The following is a 19,089-nucleotide window of genomic DNA, read 5'->3' on the forward strand; positions in this document are numbered from 1 at the left end:
CTCGGCTGTTTGCCGCGTGTCATTCCCACTCACTATTCCCCTGTTCCTGACACTGTCCATTGTCTCTCTCCAAATAAAGGCATAAAAGGCCAAAACATTTTTTTTAAAAAGGGTCATTTTTGATTTTAAAAAATACCTTAATTCCGATTGAAAATTTGAATTATTGTTATAGTTGTGATCTTAATATATTAAGACTAGCTGGTGAATTATTACAGAGACATGTCATGTCAATATTTATGAGACTACATTTAATATTGAGCTTGATGATTAAAACATGCTGTTGATTTAAATTCATTTTAGTGAAAAACAAGCATGTGCCTGTCTGAGACCGTTACTATCATCATTTCCTGGTGTCTGCCATGACTCCATCTCTTTGAGGCCAGACTTACTTAACAGCCCTTATTAAAATCCAAAGAGCCGAAAGCCGTGTAATCAGATGATAAAACCATAATTGCTGTGGAAATTGCTTTAATCCAAGTGTGGTTACGGCAATTAGAAAGATCCTCAGATAGATAATGTGTCTGGACACCGCCATCGTCCAGCATGTGACCTCACCCCCTCGCTTGGATGCTGTGATATTACAAATGAAGATGGCTTTGAATCTAATCACCTGCATCATTCACTAAACTTTATTGACAGTAAATGTTTGGTACAGACACTGACGGGTAAAGTATGCTGGGATGACTACCAGTCATGCATTTTGATTAAGATGCTAATATGTTAATGCGGCGCGGTTAGCATAATTTGGCCTTGTTGATACACATCTATGGCTCGCTTTGATTCTGCTGCTCTGACTACATTGTGGCCATGAAAGCGTTTCCTCTGGCCTCCTGTTTATCCTTTGGTCCGCTGCTCTTTGAAGTGAAAAACACACATAAATTACACTTGGCAGTGACTGTGATTGATTTAAATACTGCTTGAAGACAACACTTGCAATCAATTTGGCAGTTCTTGATAATGTCATGCTTGTTTAACATCAGATGTGATGCTCATTGACTATTTCAGCTCGCAATCCCGACGACTAACGTAAGGAATATTGAGCTGGGTAATGTCTTCTCGTGATTTAGCAACAGCAAACTGATCTTTGTGAATAATTAGCCAACGTTTATTGTCAGGAAAAGTATAAAAGTTTGCTAAATCGCTTTCTTGCCAATAGCTGAGAAGATTAGCACTGGATGAAGTTTGAACTTTATTGATTCCAATTCAGATTCTGCTTATAAATTGTGTTTTATTGAATTCTTGAATTCTGGCTGAACAGAAAGAAAAGATCAATGACTACAGATACAACTTCAAAAAGAATACAAAAATAAGTGAAAATCCAAAGAAAAAGAAACAAATTCGACGCTCAGATGAAGCAAACAGTCTAAAAAGGAAAGCGACCGTCAGAGAGGAAAATCAAGATTTACAATTGGAGCCAACCGTGGACGTCACACATGCAAAACTGTCGGAATATCTGGGAAGTGTGCTCCCGCAATTACCGTATATCGTCATAGGTGCGCCAAAGAGAACAAAACCAAAAGCAGGATTAGCATTTTAAGTTTACCAAAATATATATATCCATTTGCTTAAGCCTTAACTAAACACTAAGTAAGAAACCCACACAACCCCTATTGAAGCCTTATAATGGCATGCCAAGGAAGTTAGTAGGATCTGAGAAAGAGGCAATGTTGAAGCTTTTTGTCTTAAAAATACTACAATTCATATTAACCAAACAAAGTCGTTTTAGTGAATGACTAGTAGAAACTGTTCTTATTGTCCATGTAATCCAATGTTTAACCCATAATTGTCAAATATAAGAATTGTCCTGAATAAATCTCTCAAATATTCCATTACAACACACTGGAAAGCAATTGGCAGTTAAACAGTAGGTTCTTCATGCATTTCGAGCTGCTTGTTCGAACACGTACTTAAAGGAAACCCGCTGACATAAATCATACAAGTCATGTTACAAATAAAAGGGGCAAAATGCTCAACTGGAGGCAGTAACAAGATACTACTAGCGCTGGCTGATAACACATGACAACCCATCGACGCACTGGTGCCTAAATGTTTGGTCAAATTTGATGTGTAACCTAATTTTAAGTTAAAAAGCTTTCCACATGCATTTCACTATTCATAATTAAGGGGTGATACTTTTAGGAACCAAGAAGCAGAACTGAAATTCTATTCTTTTCAGGTTTTGTTTTCATTTTTTACATTTCATTTTCTTGATTTTGTTCTTGTTTTGTTTCCAAACCCTAAAAGGAGACTGATACCTTGCATTCTCTGTGTTTTTCTACTTGTTAGATGACCTGAACAAAAAAATTGCTTATAAACTTCAATGTAAAAAGTTCAAATTTTGTAACCTTTGATGAAGCTACGTTAGCCGTTTCACCTTGTTTCCAGTCTTTATGCTAGGCTAAGCCAACAGGCTGCCGTTGTTAGCTTCTTATTCAGTGTACAGACGTGAGAATGGTTTCAATCTTCTTAGCTAGCTCTTTTGTGTATTCACACAAAATGTCTATTTAGTCCCTTATAAGCAACTTGACGGTGCTTTTTACCTGAGCGGCTTGCCACTCCGTTTGCCTTCTCGCTGTCCTCCACTTGACACTTCTTCTTTGCGATCTTGTGAAGGATGGATGCCTTCTCTCGGAATTTACCTGCAAAAGAATCGCCACACAGGTTATACATAGAACACAGCTGCATACCTTCTTGGCCTCATCTCTGCCAGAGCTCCTTCGATGTCACCTTTGACCCAAGGTGGGTCACGTTTCCAAAGCACATTTTAAACAGGGCGGTGGCTTTACACAAATCTGCAGTTCAAACAACATCAAGAGTCAATATGACATCGCATATCATATACTGATGATCCTGCAATGTCCTGGTCCTTGGTGGAGGCAAAGCCAGCAGCGGGAGAATCTCTTGTGAAGAGATCTGCCTCGTGGAGGTCAGATTCACTCCTGCTCTCGCTCGGTTCTCGTATCAGATCAGAAACTCACAAGAGATGTCGGAGGCCAGGAACTGAAAGCAACTAAAGTTTGAGCTGGGGAAAGCATAGTGAGTCAAAAATAACAAATGTCATTCAGGGAGCACTTGATTTTATGATTACATTAGCCTCGTATTTGTATTGGAGTGCCTCCTGTTTGAAGGGAATATCTGTGTGCAAAGACTGAAAAAAAAGGAAGTATGGTCAGAAACATCTGCTAATTAGAGTATTTAATCAATAGATGTGGTAGTGATGAATGTGTTTTTGCTGATAACATTTATTAATTCAATATCTCCAACTGGAAATGCGTTGCTCTGACGCAGGGGACTAGATTGAAACCAGTCATCAATTGAACAACATGACCTTGTGGTTTATATAAGCGCCGTGGCCTCTTGACATTACAAACACACGCTCACGCAAGCCCGTTCTGACCATGTCGTAATGAATTTCGCTGGCTTGTGGAACAATGATTTTTCACAAAATCCCCCAACGACACACACACAAACAACACTACAGTACTAAGATGAAAAGAAACAGGACTAAAAATAAACAAAAATCCTGTCGTGCAGGTTTTTATGTCCTCATGTAGATATTAATATTTGCCAGCTACGCAGGCTGGGCATGTTCAGCAGTAGTGGCTTCTGTGAACGTCTTGAGCTGAAACCAAACTGTGACCTAAGAAAATTTCATCTCATCTACCTTGTAAAACCTCCTCTGCATCATTAACCTTGGTGCTGTCATGTATCCATATTTAATTTCACTGACTTCCTGTGCGTGTCAGGTTTTGCATGCGTGTCCTGCCTTCTCCCACTGCAATCAATGGGAAAGATTTTTTTTGTTTTCATTTTGAGAGTGCGCAGCTGATTTGTCAGTGCTTGACACAGTGACTCGTCGATACGTACTCCACCCGACCATGTCAAAACTGTCTGCGACCTTCCGGCGAAATCATTAACCACCCCGAGTCACCGCCGGCCTTCCTCCCATCTCCTCTATCTCACACCGCGTTTGCTCCCTCGCTCCCGTTTCTCTCCCTCGTCTGTCTTCCTCTCGCTTTGTCTTTTTTTGCCGTTTGGCAAAACATGGCACGGCACATCTCCTCCCCTCCCCCGCCTCTGTTTCTTCCAGACACACGCATGCACACAAGCACAACCACACACAAGTACTGGACATTTTGCAAAAGACGGCATCACAAATTCCACTGCCTTGACATCACTCACCTGAGGCCGTCATTGTCAGTTATGGTAGTGAGTGTGGATTTGTGTGTGTCCATTAATACAAATACGGGTGGGTGTGATATCATTATCTCTAGCAGGGTTGGGCTTTCTGCTTCAGGTATTCAAAGGAATTTTTTAAATGTTGAAGAGCAACAACTCTTAAAATAGCTGTGAAAAATGACCTATAAAGGCAGAGCACGTGCTGCTGAAGCAGGGAAGTTTTCAGGCTGGTCAGCAAAGAAATAGAAGGGTTCTAGTGCCTTCTTTTTATATTTGACCCTAAAAAAAATAATTGCCTTTAAATGTGCTTATTACCTTAATGAGGATGCTGCACATTTGGATAATGCTTACAGAGTGTAAGGGAAGGATCTAGACTGAACAAATAAAGTGTGTTTTCTTAGCTTTCCTATCCTGGTCTTTGCTTGAGTCATACTGTTTTGTCTATTGTCCATAGCCAACAAGGTCTTTAAGCTAGGTGTCTGTTTGTATTTATATTCAAAACATTTAAATACTTACAATTTGCACATTTACATTTGTGATTCAGAAGGTTAAATTACACCAAACCTCAAAAGGAATGATTTCTGTATGAGTCAAAAGATGAGTAGACACTGCTAAGTTCTGCTATGCTAGCTAGCTAGCTTAAGTGGGTTTTAGCTCAGTGTTGCCAACTGTTTACTAATGAAAGTAGCTAGCACTTGCGCTAGAAGTCATCAGATGACGCCATATGCTAATTTGAATTTTGGTGACGTCATCATGTACTCATTTGCATAATGCTGGTTGTGAGCACGTTTGTTCCTGCCCGCTGCCCCAGGGCAGCCCCGCCCTCCCCTGACTGCCTGTGAAAGAGAGCAACTCGGCAATGTTGGCAGAGGAGCCGTGAACTGCGATAACTCTGAGCAGCACACAAGTGAATGAATTAGAATATAATCTTTTTCACTGGTCTGAAAAAGTAAAATTTGAAGCTAGTCGCTTTTTTAGAAAAACATCTCCAAGAGAGTCTGAAAAGTCACTAAGTTGGCAACACTGCTTTAGCTAGTTTTTTTTCCCCCAATCATGCCAGGATTTGGCATCTTCTTCATATAGGTGGATTTACAAATGGAATTTTCCAGAATTTGAGTGAATTCAGTTTAAGCATTAGCTTAATTTAGCCATGTCTATCTTGCTAGCTTTCCTTAATTTGATACAGTTTACTAATTTAGCTTTAAGCTAATGGGAAATATCAGACACAGGTCTAGACTGAATTAGTGTTACTGTGTTATTGAGTTGTTGTTTGAAAATTTTATTAGACTTTAGCTCTCAGAGCAACAGAAACCGCATATTCTTTTGAAGAGTGTGATTCAAAGTGACAAGGCGAACACAAAAAGAAGCCGTTGCTTAGGTTCAGACAAAAGCTTTTACAGTCAAACCTAAGCAAGATCAAGTTTTCTTCATAGGTGGTTGTCTTTCAGTCTTTGCAGTGGAGAAAATAAGTTTCCTGGGAGGTCCATTTAAGGTGCACACATTTAGAACCACTGTATTTAAATAATGATGAAGAAATCGCAGAGTCTTTAAGAATAAGCAGCCCTTCCCTTGCTGTCGTTACACAGCCGCTCATTTTCCCTGTCAGCTCTGCCGCTTACGCAACCGCTGGGTGGATGAGTCACCCCAGTTTGCCAAATTCAGCAACGTACGTCTTACATTTGTGCACCCGCTGCTGGTGCAAGTGGAACCTCCGAGTGAGCGCCGAGGCGTGAATGATGTGTTTGTCAGCGATGCAGATGGGGAACGGGGCCAAAGAAGAAAAGAAAAGGAGAAAAGAAGTCCTGGTGCCTCGTGTTTTCTGAGTGTAAGGCGTGGAATGGTATGCTGTGTATTTGTGTGTAATTTTACCTGCTCGAATAATCATAAATTACAAATTTGATTACAAAGAAGAAGCAGATGCTTTCTCACAAAGCCAAACACACTGGAATTTTCTGGGTTTCTTCTAAATATCGTGTCAATAAATAGAATGAAAATCCAAAGAAACACGACACACAGTAACACACAATATGTATGAACATATTTTCTGGGCAGACATAAATAAAAATAAGCCAAATAAAAATGAGAATAAAAAGTAAATTTTTAAAAATGTCATGGCTACAATGATTTGCACTTATGTCAGTGAAATCTCAAAGAGGTCGTCAAACTTAAAAGCCAAAATAGTGCAAAATAAAAGCCACAAGCTTACAAAAATAATGGGTTTGGAGGAGCGGGTTCATGATTTTGATGGAGGAAAAAAAAAAAACTAAGAGGGATGACACAAGCGAATCAAGTGAAAACTTTCAGGCTTACCTTCCTCAGTCATTGAGTGATAATATTTTAGTTTCCCATAAGTCCCAAGCTCTACAACATCACAGCAAAAGACAAGGGTAAGGCAACGAACACACAGAGAAAAGGAAAAGAGTGAACATGACAGAACAACACAGGTCCGCTGGTTCTACATCACACACAGGCACAAGGAGGGACAAATAGGAACGACGTCTCTCCACGAGTCATCACTGCATAAGTGCAAAACAAAAGGGCAAGTTCTGAATGTTAAATTAAATACATTTTACAGCCTGGTAAAGAGCCTGCTTACGGCACAGGTTAGAGAAGATTTGTGAGAAAAGGGGGAAAGGGAAGGGGCGTTAGATAAGCTAGAAAAAATAAAAGTGATCTATTGAAGAACAAACAGAACAGGAAAGTCAGAAGAGAATTTTCTGGGTCAACATGCAACAAAAAAGATGAGTCCTCCTCTCCTCTGCACGCAAAGCTTATTCAAAGGCCTGATGATACGGCGTTTTATTTCCACAATGAAACCCAAACAATTAATTTGATTCCCTTACTGAAGCAGTTCTTGGTGTTACAGCAAATAGACGGTCAGCACATCTGCATGATGAATTAGCCGGGATTCTCAAAGCTGCAGCAACAGCTGAACGTGAAGCAGCAGAACAGGAGACGCCGGACTACAAGTCCTGTTTCCTACGGCTCACAGCTTGGAGCCGTTTGGCCTGTTAGAAATGCTCCGTCCAGGTTTTTCTCTTCTAGTATTCTGGCACGCTACAAATAGGATTCAAAAGATTGCTGGTTGTAGTGTTGGACTATTTCCTGAAACAAACAAACCAAAAACTACAATATTTTCTCTTTTGTACATTCTCCTGCCCTCCTGAAGGTTTAATTTACCCACATTCCAAAAAATACACTTGTATATTTAACTCAACTCAGCTTCATATAACTGTGCAGAAAGCTTTTGTTTTATTTTTGCATTAGAACTCTTTGACCACAGACAGTGTCATTAAAAAGTCCCTATTTAATGGTTGACACATCAAACTATCTGCATGAAAAAAAGTAATATTCTCACTTCAATCAGCTGGCAACAGAATGTGCTTCTATGAATAACAAATTATGTTTTACAAGACTCGACAATAATCGGTAATTGACCCTTCGCTAAGCCCCTCCCTTGAACGGCTTCTGTCCAATCCTACGTTAGCAACTGTAACCAAGCACGGGAGGCCTGTCAAGCTTTCAGAACAAGGAGAAATGCCGGAATGGTATAAGAAAGGACTCTACAAGTCCGACAGCAGATATCCTCAAAGTTTAGAGGGCGGGGTCATATTTTTCGCTTTTCTGAAACCAAAAACTTGAGAGATGTCGGACATGGATTAGAAACTGGTGTCCGCTTGCGATCCCGTCTGGCCTTCGCTACCACCACGGATGATGTCGGCACAGCCTTTATTTTAACACCCCTTGGTTTGTGCCATTGTTGTGGCAAACTTGTACAGGATTTTGTCGGGCTTTCCTGTTGGGCCTTTAGGAGATCCAGTGTCTGGATCAAGCCCACGATATGCGAGCAACATCCTGACGCGCTTTAAACAAAACGAAAAAAGTGGGATAATTTAGTTTTGCTAGCAATGGGCTAAAACATATCAGATAAAGAAGTTATCGGGAGTCATGACTTGACATTAGCTTAAAATAAAACAATAGAACACTGTTGTTCCTGTATGTGACTGTCCTTAACATGAATAGTCAAGATGTGGGGTGCCTGACGCTTGCAAGCTTTTTGCCTCAATTTTTATGAGGTCTTCATTCTCAACACTCTGCTGACAAATTATATTGTGGATGTAGCTTTCAAATGCGTGTTGTCGTCCTTCCTGTCGACTTCTCTCTGATATTTGGGAACTATTTTTCAGGAAATTTGCTTTTATTTTCCTTGGAACATGTCTCACTGTTATACTTGAAAATGCCAAAATATTTACATGCCGAAAGCTTGACAGACGTAGTAACAGTAACCAAGGGGGGCGGGACTTGGCATACGGTCAATTGCCAGAAGTGGTGTACTCAGGCTGTTTGAGGGGCAGGGGCAAAAAAACAGAAAAACGTTCACGTAGGAGTGTGCGAGGCCAACTACTGAAACATGTTTTAGAATCTTTTTTTTTGACTACAGGGGCGTCCATGAGGATGTCGGTGTGTTTTTTCAAACATGGGGGCACCAGAGGGGGCGATCAACCCCCTGCCCCCCTATGGGTACACCACTGATGGTTTTGAATGTTTGTCTTCATCTGAACATCAAATTTGTTTCTTGTTTTTTTAAACTTTAATTTCATTGTCTGTAGTCAATTATTTATTTTTAAAGCCATAGTAACTAGCAACTCAGCAAAAAGCAGAGAAAACTTTTCAGCTGGGTGATGGAAACCACTTGTAATTTTTCTTGGGAATATTGATACAACACTCAGTTCGTGATAACGCAGAACATTTCAAATGCAACGGCGTCAGCGGGCCATAGGCTCAATCACCAGTAGTACATATACATGAACAGTACAGATAGCACTGTATATCCAAACACCCAAATGCAGTCACACTAATATTCAGCTCTGCCCGACAGTGGGCGACCACTCCACTCACATGTGAGAGGATTATGGTGCAAACCTTGTGCCAAATAAGAGACTTGGACGCCATGAAAACACAATCTAATGAGATGAAAACACATCCGACTGCAGTGTGTTTCATGTGCTGCACTCCCAGACAAGTGCCTCAATCCTTTATGATTAGGCGATTTGGGTTTGAAGTGCACGACGGCTGCGAGGCCGGCCTCTAACCGAGGTTGCTCTGAGGGCAATTAACCCACAAGCGCACAATCACTGCCCACGCAGTCCTCCGCTTGCCCTCTGCGACCGGAGAGAGGGAGCCAGGCTTGTTGTTGTTTACCGCGGGCTCTCTTGTCCTTGTGGTGTGACCTCTAAACCTCTGGTGAGCTGTGTGCTGAGTGCGTGTGTGTGTGCGCCTGCCCGCTCTGTCTGCTGGGGGTTGGAGTGTCGGGGAACTCGCAGTCTGTGCTGAAGCAAAAAGGCTTTTAACATTGATTCTTTCACCCATCCGGCAAAGGGTGAGCTCAGAGGGCCTGGGAGGAGGGTGTGTGTTGGTCATATTATCGGAAGGAGGATGAGTTGATAGGTGCTGGTTTGCTGGTCACAGTTACATAATACTGGAGGTAGGTTTTAAGGCGGTTTTTGGTCACTAAGCACATTCAATCATATTAATATCAGATGCAGTAAGAAAGCAAAGAAAAGTTCAGTAAATAAAGGCTAGCTTAGTTGGCACAAAGAATGGAAACAGGGGGAAGCTTGGAACAGTCTGTCTTGATGTTTTATATATAATCTATTGCTAAAAATATTGTAAGAGCAGTGTTAAAAAATAACATTAAACCTACCGCAGAATACCAATACAATATGTATGCATAAATGGAAAATATATTTCCGTTGCACAAGGATTGGGAGGTCAGTGACAGTGAGTGCATTATTGAGCCATGAGATCAATGGGATCCTGGGTCACCACGCAGCTGGTGGGAGGGGGTTGCTGGGTGGATGAATGGATTAACTCTCGCATTAAATGGCTGTAAAAAATAATGGACAGTCATGGCGCAGAAGGTTACTGTTTCCTTTTGTTGTTTCCTTATTCACTTAATAAATGGTCCTCACAAAATTAAGTACACATTTGCTGGCTCCTGCTCAATGTCTGCGTCGAACCTTCCAATCAAACAGTCGGCCACATCCTCCTTTGTCTCACCCATAAGCGTACACTCCACCATCATGTGTGTCATGGTTCCCCCGAGTGACCTTGTCCGCTTTGTGCTCGGCCCGTGGAGGACCTTGGTGCGACGTCTGATTTCAATAGAAATCAACAAAGCTGTCCGAGGCTGCGTCGGCACCGTGAGCGATCTTCCCAGTATATCTCAGTCAGAGAGATAATGATCTGCAGGACAGCATCTGATGAGATCACCGGTTTGTGCTGCCGTATTTAAAGCGCTGCGCTACATCATCAGGGAGCAGAGGTGCAAACATGGGGATTGTTAATGTTCTGGTAGATTGCTGTTAGAAATGTAGGGGTTTCATATAAGTAAAGAGTCCGTGGGTAAGCATAGATTCACCATCAGAGTTCAGGTCTCGGGGAGATGAATCTTGAGCATGCAGACTGAATTCTGAGTGCATTTTAGGAGGCTTGTTTCAGCCGGTGGAGTGAGAGCCGCTCCGCCCCCGTCCCTCCCTGTCTCTCTCTGTAGTTCAATATTTGATGCCGCTCTTAAGTGATATTGTTTGTAGCTCCGCACTGATGGAAAAAAAGAGATGCGGGCACTTTTGCCAGGAACTTACTGAACCCGACTGTTATAGTGTTCTCCTAAAGAAGACAGGATTAAAGGTCTAAATAGGTCACAGGACAAGTGCGATGGCAATAGCTAGAAATCTGTTGTTCTTGGACATATCCATGATGGTCATGGTAATTCTAAGATTAATCCAAAAGGCAACTGGACTTGGTTGAAGTTCTTGAAGACACCAGTCATAGGAAAGGCTTCTTCAGTTCTAAACTGACTGGTGGACGGAGCTAGAAATATAAGCCTCTGTCAGAACCCTTCATCTTAGGACACTCCTTTGAAGACAGTCAAGGTTCACATCCTGGCCAGAGAAGGCCGCTGGTTTGAAAGAGGTGTCAAGGAAGCCATCTGTGTTTAGCTGGAAAAACCATCCCTTAACAGAGGTGGTGGCCTAAGACACCACCTATCACCCACTTACAAGGCAGTGTTGAACTCTCTGCCCAAACAGCTGAGATCACACTCACACTCAGGATCATGTGCGCCCAACGACGCATCAACACCAGAGGGTACTAACAACATTTGTTGCCAGTAGGTCAACAGCCCAGGTTAACGACTCTCCCTTGATTACGCACCTATTAGCTTACTAATGACCTACAGAGGCTTATACCCTTTTCCCACCAAAATTAGCGCATTGACGCAGGTTTTTCAGACCCGAGAAGACCGTCTGATGTCTCAAACGCACCAGAAGATGTCAAGCAGCTAATTGTAAGAGGAATTTTAGTCTGCTGCAATTAATTGCTCTGTCATGCTCTTATTGACTGTAAATCCTGACCAAGGGCAGGTGAGGAGGAGGAGGAGGAGGAGGAAAACAGCTGACATTTCCCCTCAATCTGCTCAATACACAAACTGGTGAACTAAGCACAACTTCAAGGTGGATGTGACACTCCATCTTCTTGCTACAATGCTGGCGTGTATCTCTAAATGTCTGCAAGGTAAAACAACCAGGGGGTTGGGAACAACACAGACAGGAAAAACCCAAATCCTGTTTGGGCCTCTGCCCGTCTCACCAAGAGAGAAATAACACAACTCTAGATCTAAAAGGAGTTCCTAAGAGGAGAGAGAGGATTAGGGACAATGGGGAAAACAATACAGAAAATGGTCACAGAGGGTTTCCAGGAAGAATACATCCACAGAAGAGAATGATATATTTGAAGGAGAGAGTCTGCAGGGATGGACAGTACAGAATTGACATACAGCACGGCGGCGCTTGGGATGTATACATAAGGGGACACGTCAGGTAAGAGAGGTGCCTCCAGGCTGTTGGAATGAGAACAAACATCTGTTTTTGGGAGGAGGGGGGGATACAGAAATTAGAGGAGTAACTCACCAGAGTCAGCAAATTCTGAGGGGACAGTAAAAGAAAGAGAGATAGGAAGACAGAAACAGAGAAAAGATAAATCCAGGTGATATTAAGTGTGTTTGTACACATGTCATCATTGAGGAGTATTGTATGATGAGACCGCGTTACATTATGAGAGTAGAGTTGAAATTTCTTTTGACCATAATTGTATATTTTGGAAAAATAGCCAAGAATTAGGTGAGAAGATTGCTACCACTCTTAATATGAAATTGGAGCCTGGGACAGTTAGCTTAGCTTAGCGCAAGGCAGCTAGCCTGGCTTTGTCTAAAGCTGAAAAAAATCCACCCATCACCTTTAAAGCTCATAATCAACACTTTCTATTTTGCTTATGTCAAAAGTATAAAAATAAGTTGTGGTAGACTCCAAGAAGTAACTGTGCTTGGAAAATAAACAGCCAAATATAATCTGTGTCCAGCCTCCTGCCACCTAGTAACAGGTAGCTAGCGTAACTAGCTAGCATAACTAACGTCACTTAACTTAACCTAATATTTTAAAGATCATTTGTTTCATTTGCTATTTTATATGTGTGATGCTAGCTATTCCATTGAGTTGAAACCAAAAGCGTTTACATTCAAAAGTTTAGTCCGCCATCTTATTTGAATTGTCGCACAACGAATCTTAGGATATGTTGCGCCGTGATGGATGCACCTGATGGATCCTTCGTGGCCCGGGAAAAGAAGGACGCATCTGAAGGAGCCGTCGAAATGGGACAGCCTTCGACGCGCTGCTATGACACAATCAGCCTTTAAATACGGCCGGGATTGGGACACAGCTATAATCCCTCCCCAGCTAGCTTAATTAAGCTAACCTCAACTACACCACAAATGTTTCAATAGAATAAAAAATATATTGTAGTAGATAAATGTAGTTAATCTGTTTTTAGGTGCTGTTTTACATTTGGAAGAGCTAGTAGTTTCCTTTGCTTCCAGTCTTTATGCTAAGCTAGGCTAACTGCCAAGTCCCGGCTCCATCTCCACATTTAATGAATAGATGTAAGAGTGGTATCAATCTTCTTATCTAACCCTTTTCTTTTAAGAGAGACACACATACATGCGCACACACATACTTTCAGACATCCACATACACAAAACAAGACTTTTCCTGCATCAGTTTTTGCATATATTTGCAGTGGCCTTATCCATTTGGCCTTGTTTGTGGAAATGACACCTTGTGTTGCATTTAATGTATCACAGCATGGAGTCAGTAGGTAAAAAGACAATGTAGCAGGATAGAGCTTCAGTTTAAATGCATCTGGTCAACCACAATACTTCATATAGTGTTGAAGTAATGTAGCCGTTAGGAGGGAAGAATGAATGTTAAAGCCAGGAAAAAACTTAAAAACACAAAGACACACGCACGTCTAACTGCCCCCACCCTGAAAGTATAACACGTGAAAGCTAACCAGTTCCCAGCACTAGCAAAACAACCTCAGACTTTCCTTCGGCTCGTAATCGACTTTATTTTAAGACAAGTCCATGAAAAATGTATGGATGGAGTCCTGCCAGCTCCCCCGCTGCCTGGCTGAGCTACACTTAGAGCCTGAGAGCACACAAGGACAGGCTGCACAGCCTCCGTCTCTTGATGGGTGCACCTGCTCGCCTCTGTCCACGCGACGAGCTCACCAACAAAATGCTCCTTTGCATTAATGATATCAGTAAATGTGCATGGAAGGCAATCACCCATCTCTGAATGGGGGCCGACATTTATCTGGCCCTTATGGTAATGGATCAATGAAATTATTTAACGCTCTGAACGAATGAGGCATGTGATGGGTGCGTTTTCACTGGAGCGTGTGAATGTTCCAACGTGCGACATGGACATTTCTAAATAATGTATTCAAATCAATCTGAAGCCCAAAGTGTTGCCGATGTTCTCGGTGGTTATTTATTCAGTTCTCGTGTCATGTAACGCAGTAGTTGTTGTTTCGGTGCATTCATTCTCAGTCAGTAATTTGCCAAAAGACTCATCGGTCAAATCTTGTGTAACATCCAGACAAATCTGCTGCGTTCAAAATGAATCCAGTCTATTAATCATACGAGCAGTAAATATTTCAGTCTACAGTCATCAGTGCATTTTATTCCCCCCTAAGAAGTGACAAATGGCTATACCAGGACTGGTAGGGTGGAGTGTTTACAACCTTCCCTTGTATATATGCGACATGTACAGATTTCCGTTCCCTCAGCCGGGTGTGATTTACATTTTAATCACCGAAGAGGAAAGACGAATACGCTCACAGACGGGACGCCTTGGACTCAGTGTTGGACGACGACTTGATGCATGTTAATGGGCACTTTAAGGCCCGTCTCGGCAAAGCTTATTAATCTGTCCTGAGCTGACTCATTCTTGGTTTGGCTTTCAAGGAATGTACAGTCATTTCTGAGAAAGCTGAAATGCCTCCTCGCTGCTGGACAGACCTCTGCTAATGAGATCACATCCAGCGAGAGGGAAAATATTTAGTCTGGACGTTTTCTTCAATGCTCATAAACGGCTCTTTGACCTTGTCCTGTGTGCTGTTTCTGACACTGATGCTGCTAATCAGACAACAGACACGAAAACAGAAAATAAAAGGCAAATTAAAATAGGACTTCAACATGTCATTTTTTACAGATTAGGATTCATCCCTTCAGGAGATAGCCTACCGCTTCCAAAGCCCTTTAACTAAAGTTTAAAGAAAGACGCTCTAATGACTAATTCCTCCTCAAACCCCTGTTCCCTGCTGGCTCCTCATTAATGTGCTTTTTTTCCTCCTTTCGTCTTTTCGTGCTAGTGTTAGAATGGGATGACACTGCACCTCCCCCGGCGTATTAACATATTCATCCCCTGCGCCGAGCACTGACACTGCCGTTTTACATTTCCTTTAGCTAAGCTAATAGGCCTTCATCTTGGATTAAAGGAAAATGATCTTCCACCTCAGCTGTGCTCTGACACAGCACAGAGCTCACCTTGTCTGGTGCGGGACTATTTTTAAAAAGGGAATCAATTCGGTCTCGGCATATCGGGGCTCAAAAAGTAGTTTTTATGATAATGGTGGAGACATTGGATTAGACGGAATATATAACACAGAGTATTTTTGCGAAGAGGAAAGCCAAATGTTTTATTCTGACTGTCGATTGGATTAAAAGCTTTCAGAAAAGGTGTTGAATTATTAATAAACATACATTTCTAACACATTTGAAAACAAGATTTAGGACCACTTCGTGACAAGATCAACCTGAAAATAGACATTTGTTAGAAGAACATCTTTGCCGTGTATCCTGTATGTTAAGGTGCTTTTCGACCAGGAACTTCTCTTCAGGGAACTTAAATGGCCCATTGTTGTCTGGGTTTCCACAGCAGTCTAAAGCCCCGGGAAAATTATGCAGGTCAGGCCAATGACATACGGAGAAGCAATAAAAGTAACTGCACACGCTGCCAGTCCAGTAGGTGGCGGTAAGAAGAAGATGAAGGCCACACAACAAAGATGACGCCATAAAGCGTGACGAACGTGCCGGTATCATCATTTGTGCAACACTACAGTTAGCCTGTTAGCATGTGTTAGCATTGCAAATGGATTCATTGAATCAATCACGGCACGATGGCACAATGATAACAGTGAGCTTAAAGCTGTAGTCTTTTAAACATGGTGGGTGATGTAAAACGCTGCGAGTACTCGACCAATCAGAAACGATCAGCACTGCAGGCCCCGCCCTGAAAGTTCCTGGACATTTGGAAAGTACTAGCTCCCGAGCAGCGACTTTTCAGGGGGTAAATCAATTACCCAGGTGCTTAATTTAGACCCTGGTTCCTGCTATTGAAACGCACATAGTTCCTCAAAAGGTTCCTAGTTTCTGGTGAAAGTTCCTGCTGTTGAAAAGCACCGATAGACTTTCAGGGATGAAATTCATTATTGCAGACCTCGCCTGACTGTCTTACCTTCACTTAAAGGGTCCAACGTGTGAATCATCAGCTGGAAAATGCTGTTCCTCATCAAGCTGTTGTGCAGGGAGGCGGAGCTACCTCCCCTCTGGAGCCGAGGCCTGGCCTGTGAGAGGAGAAAAGAGGTGTCAATCAAACATCCTGCTGCTCCAGATGAGTCTTTTTTTAACTTATTTTTACTCCTTAAAAAATAACTTTGATGCAGCAACTGGTTCTTACTTCTGTCATACAGCACATATTGGGATATTAACATCAGCCTATCAATTGTAAGCACTTCACTGGAGCCACTTCTAAGCTGTTTGGAGTACCATTCCCTAATCCTCTTTTGCATAAAACCCCTAACCCAGTAAAGCTATCATATAGTGCCTCTGCTTCTTGAAAATGTAAGCCCCACGGGTGGAGACAGGCATTCACAGTTTAAGCGGCATATGTCCCTGAAACAACCATGCGCCAAGGTCACTCCAAGAGTCGCAGCTGAACTCGAGAACTGTGGGAAATTAGGCGGCGTTGCAGGCGCCAGCTGTTTGGAGCGTGTCCCCCCCTTTGGCTGCCCACAGGTGATGCGTAGGCGCAGGAGGTGTCAGGTGCTAATTCACAGGCCCATATGGGTGTGAGCGGGAGGCGAGGGAGGCATGTAGGCTGTCAGGGCTTGTGTAAGATGTGGCTCCTCGCTGTGTAGCCTGAAGATTCTCCTCTTGCTGCTTTGATTTGTCGTCTTCTTTAAGAACCTGGATGAAAACTAAACACTCTGGTGCTTTTTTGGAAGATTTCAAAAGAGTCTTACGTTTTCTAAATGCATGCTCCTTCGATTTTCTGTTGCATGCTGGGTACAAAGAGGCTTTGGAAAAACAGACGGAGCTACTCTCTCAGACACAGGGAGGCTGAAGGTTAGAGATAACGGTGTTCATGTCTGGTTCACAGTATGGTGGGAGGAACACAAGTTACACTTCTACGTCTACACAGAAACAGGGACAAACACAGAAGCAGACGGGAAGAGTGTCAATCAGACAGGACCTACCGACAATTTGCCGTCATCCTCCGGCGCCCCGGGACTTGCCTTCTCATCCAACACAAAGAGAAGAAGAAGTAAAAGTGGGGGAGAAAGAGAGAGAAAGAGAAAAAAAGAGGACACAGATGTGAAGCATGCCGCACACAACAACACAGACGAGATGAAGAGACGACAGAGATAGAGACATTACGGCACAGTTACAGTGACGGTGACGGTGAGGACGGACTGTGATGTAAGTGGACAAGACTTGAGAGACAGATTCCTCCCCACTGCTGTGCTCGTCTGTGTCACTCACAAGCTGAGCAAGATGAGATTGTCTACTTGGATTTCCTTGAAATGTATTCAAAAATGTCATTTCAATTTTGCTTATTTGAGTCAAGGACGTCGAGTCATATCGGTATATCTGGTATATATCAATACATGCTGTAAAAGCAGAGACAGGTGAAGAAACATAAAGGGAAAATAGCATTCATTAGTTTGACATTTTGGGAAATACACTTATTAACATTCTGGTAGATGAGAATATTGATGCCTTTATCACATTTGTGGTTACCTTAGCTTAGCACAAAGGCAGAAAATAAGACGTGAGAGAGGTATCAGTCTTCTTATGTGGAAATAAGATATAATTCCCATGATGTCAAACAACACTTTCATCACCATACACTGTCAAATTCATCAAAACTACCCATTCCATCCGTAAAAAAAAAAGGAAATGATTAGAAATCTCAACCTAATGATCCATCTTAAGCTCTTGCGCTAAGCTAGCCTGAGGCACATATCTATTTGTTTACATTTTACATTTAATATGTAATATGTAATATGTATGGATTAAAAAAATTACAAAAGATGTTGATGATTTTGTTACTTTTGAATGGAGCTTGGACAACCATTTCCTTTGATACCAGTCTATGCTAAGCTAAGATAATCATCAACAGGCTAAATATTTTTATTTAACGGACTATTGGAGTGTGGTGTCAATCTACTCATCTAAAGCTCAGAAAGTAAACTAATAATCCTATTTCTCATCCTTAAAAAATTGATAGAAATCTCAACCTAATGTCACATCTTAAGCTCTTGTGCTAAGCTAGCCTGAGGCATGCATCTCTTTTTTTTTTATTTTACACTTTGTCATTTGTATGGATTAAAAAAAAAAAAGATGTTAATTCATGAACCTTTAATGTGATGGTAGGAGGATTTTGTTCCTTTTGGATGGAGCTGGGCTAACTCTTTCCTTCGCTACCAGTCTATGCTAAGCTAAGCTTATCAACGGGCTTAATCTTTTTATTTAACTGACTATTGGAGTGTGGTATCAATCTACTCACCTGACCCTCAGCAAGTAAACTAATAATCCTATTTCTCAGTGTTAATTGTCAAACTTTTTTCAATTCAATCAAGTAATCAGGACCCATCCCATCTATAATACAATTGATAGAAATCTCAATCTTGTACCACTACTGAAGCTGTATCTCTTAGTTTAGTTTTTATACTTTGTCATTTGTATGGATTAATAAATGGCATATAATGTTAATTAGTGAGGTTTAAATGTGCTGGTAGGGGGATTTGGTTACTTTTGGATGGAGCCGGGCTAACTCTCTCCTTCGTTACCAGTCTATGCTAAGATAAGCTAATCATCAATGTGCTAAATCTTTTTTTTTTTTTTTAACAGACTATTGGAGTGTGATATCAATCTACTCATCTAATGCTCAGCAAGTAAATAATCATGCAACCTTTTTGGATTAATCAAAACTACCCATCCCACATATCATAAAATTGATAGAAATCTCAATCTTGTACAATAACTGAAGCTGCATCGTTTTTAGTTTATACACTTTGTTATTTGTATGGATGAAAAAGGCATGAGAAGTTAATTTGTGAGGCAGATGCAGTTCCTCTTTCGACAGAGCCAGGCTAACTGTTTTACTCTTACCAGTCTTTATGCTAAGCTAAGCTAATGATCACTAGGCTGAAGCTTTTTATTTAACG

At 41.7% G+C, this 19,089-nt stretch overlaps 1 protein-coding gene across 1 annotated transcript in view; it reads right to left on the minus strand.

Annotated features, from left to right (window-relative positions):
• The window catches only part of LOC138601134 (sodium/potassium/calcium exchanger 2-like), a gene marked incomplete at its 5' end in the record, with an annotated part of 53,507 nt that overhangs the window by 15,360 nt on the left and 19,058 nt on the right, over nt 1–19,089 (minus strand). Inside the window, 5 exons of the mRNA XM_069672716.1 lie at nt 2,541–2,639; nt 6,490–6,540; nt 12,150–12,164; nt 16,095–16,203; nt 17,116–17,154. Coding sequence (XP_069528817.1) covers nt 2,541–2,639; nt 6,490–6,540; nt 12,150–12,164; nt 16,095–16,203; nt 17,116–17,154 — 313 coding nt within the window. The remainder of the gene's footprint in view (nt 1–2,540; nt 2,640–6,489; nt 6,541–12,149; nt 12,165–16,094; nt 16,204–17,115; nt 17,155–19,089) is intronic.

This window comes from Semicossyphus pulcher, unplaced genomic scaffold (assembly GCF_022749685.1).
Source record: "Semicossyphus pulcher isolate SPU_LCO1_2020_fin unplaced genomic scaffold, fSemPul1.0.p SCAF_21, whole genome shotgun sequence".
Lineage (NCBI taxonomy): Eukaryota > Metazoa > Chordata > Actinopteri > Labriformes > Labridae > Semicossyphus > Semicossyphus pulcher.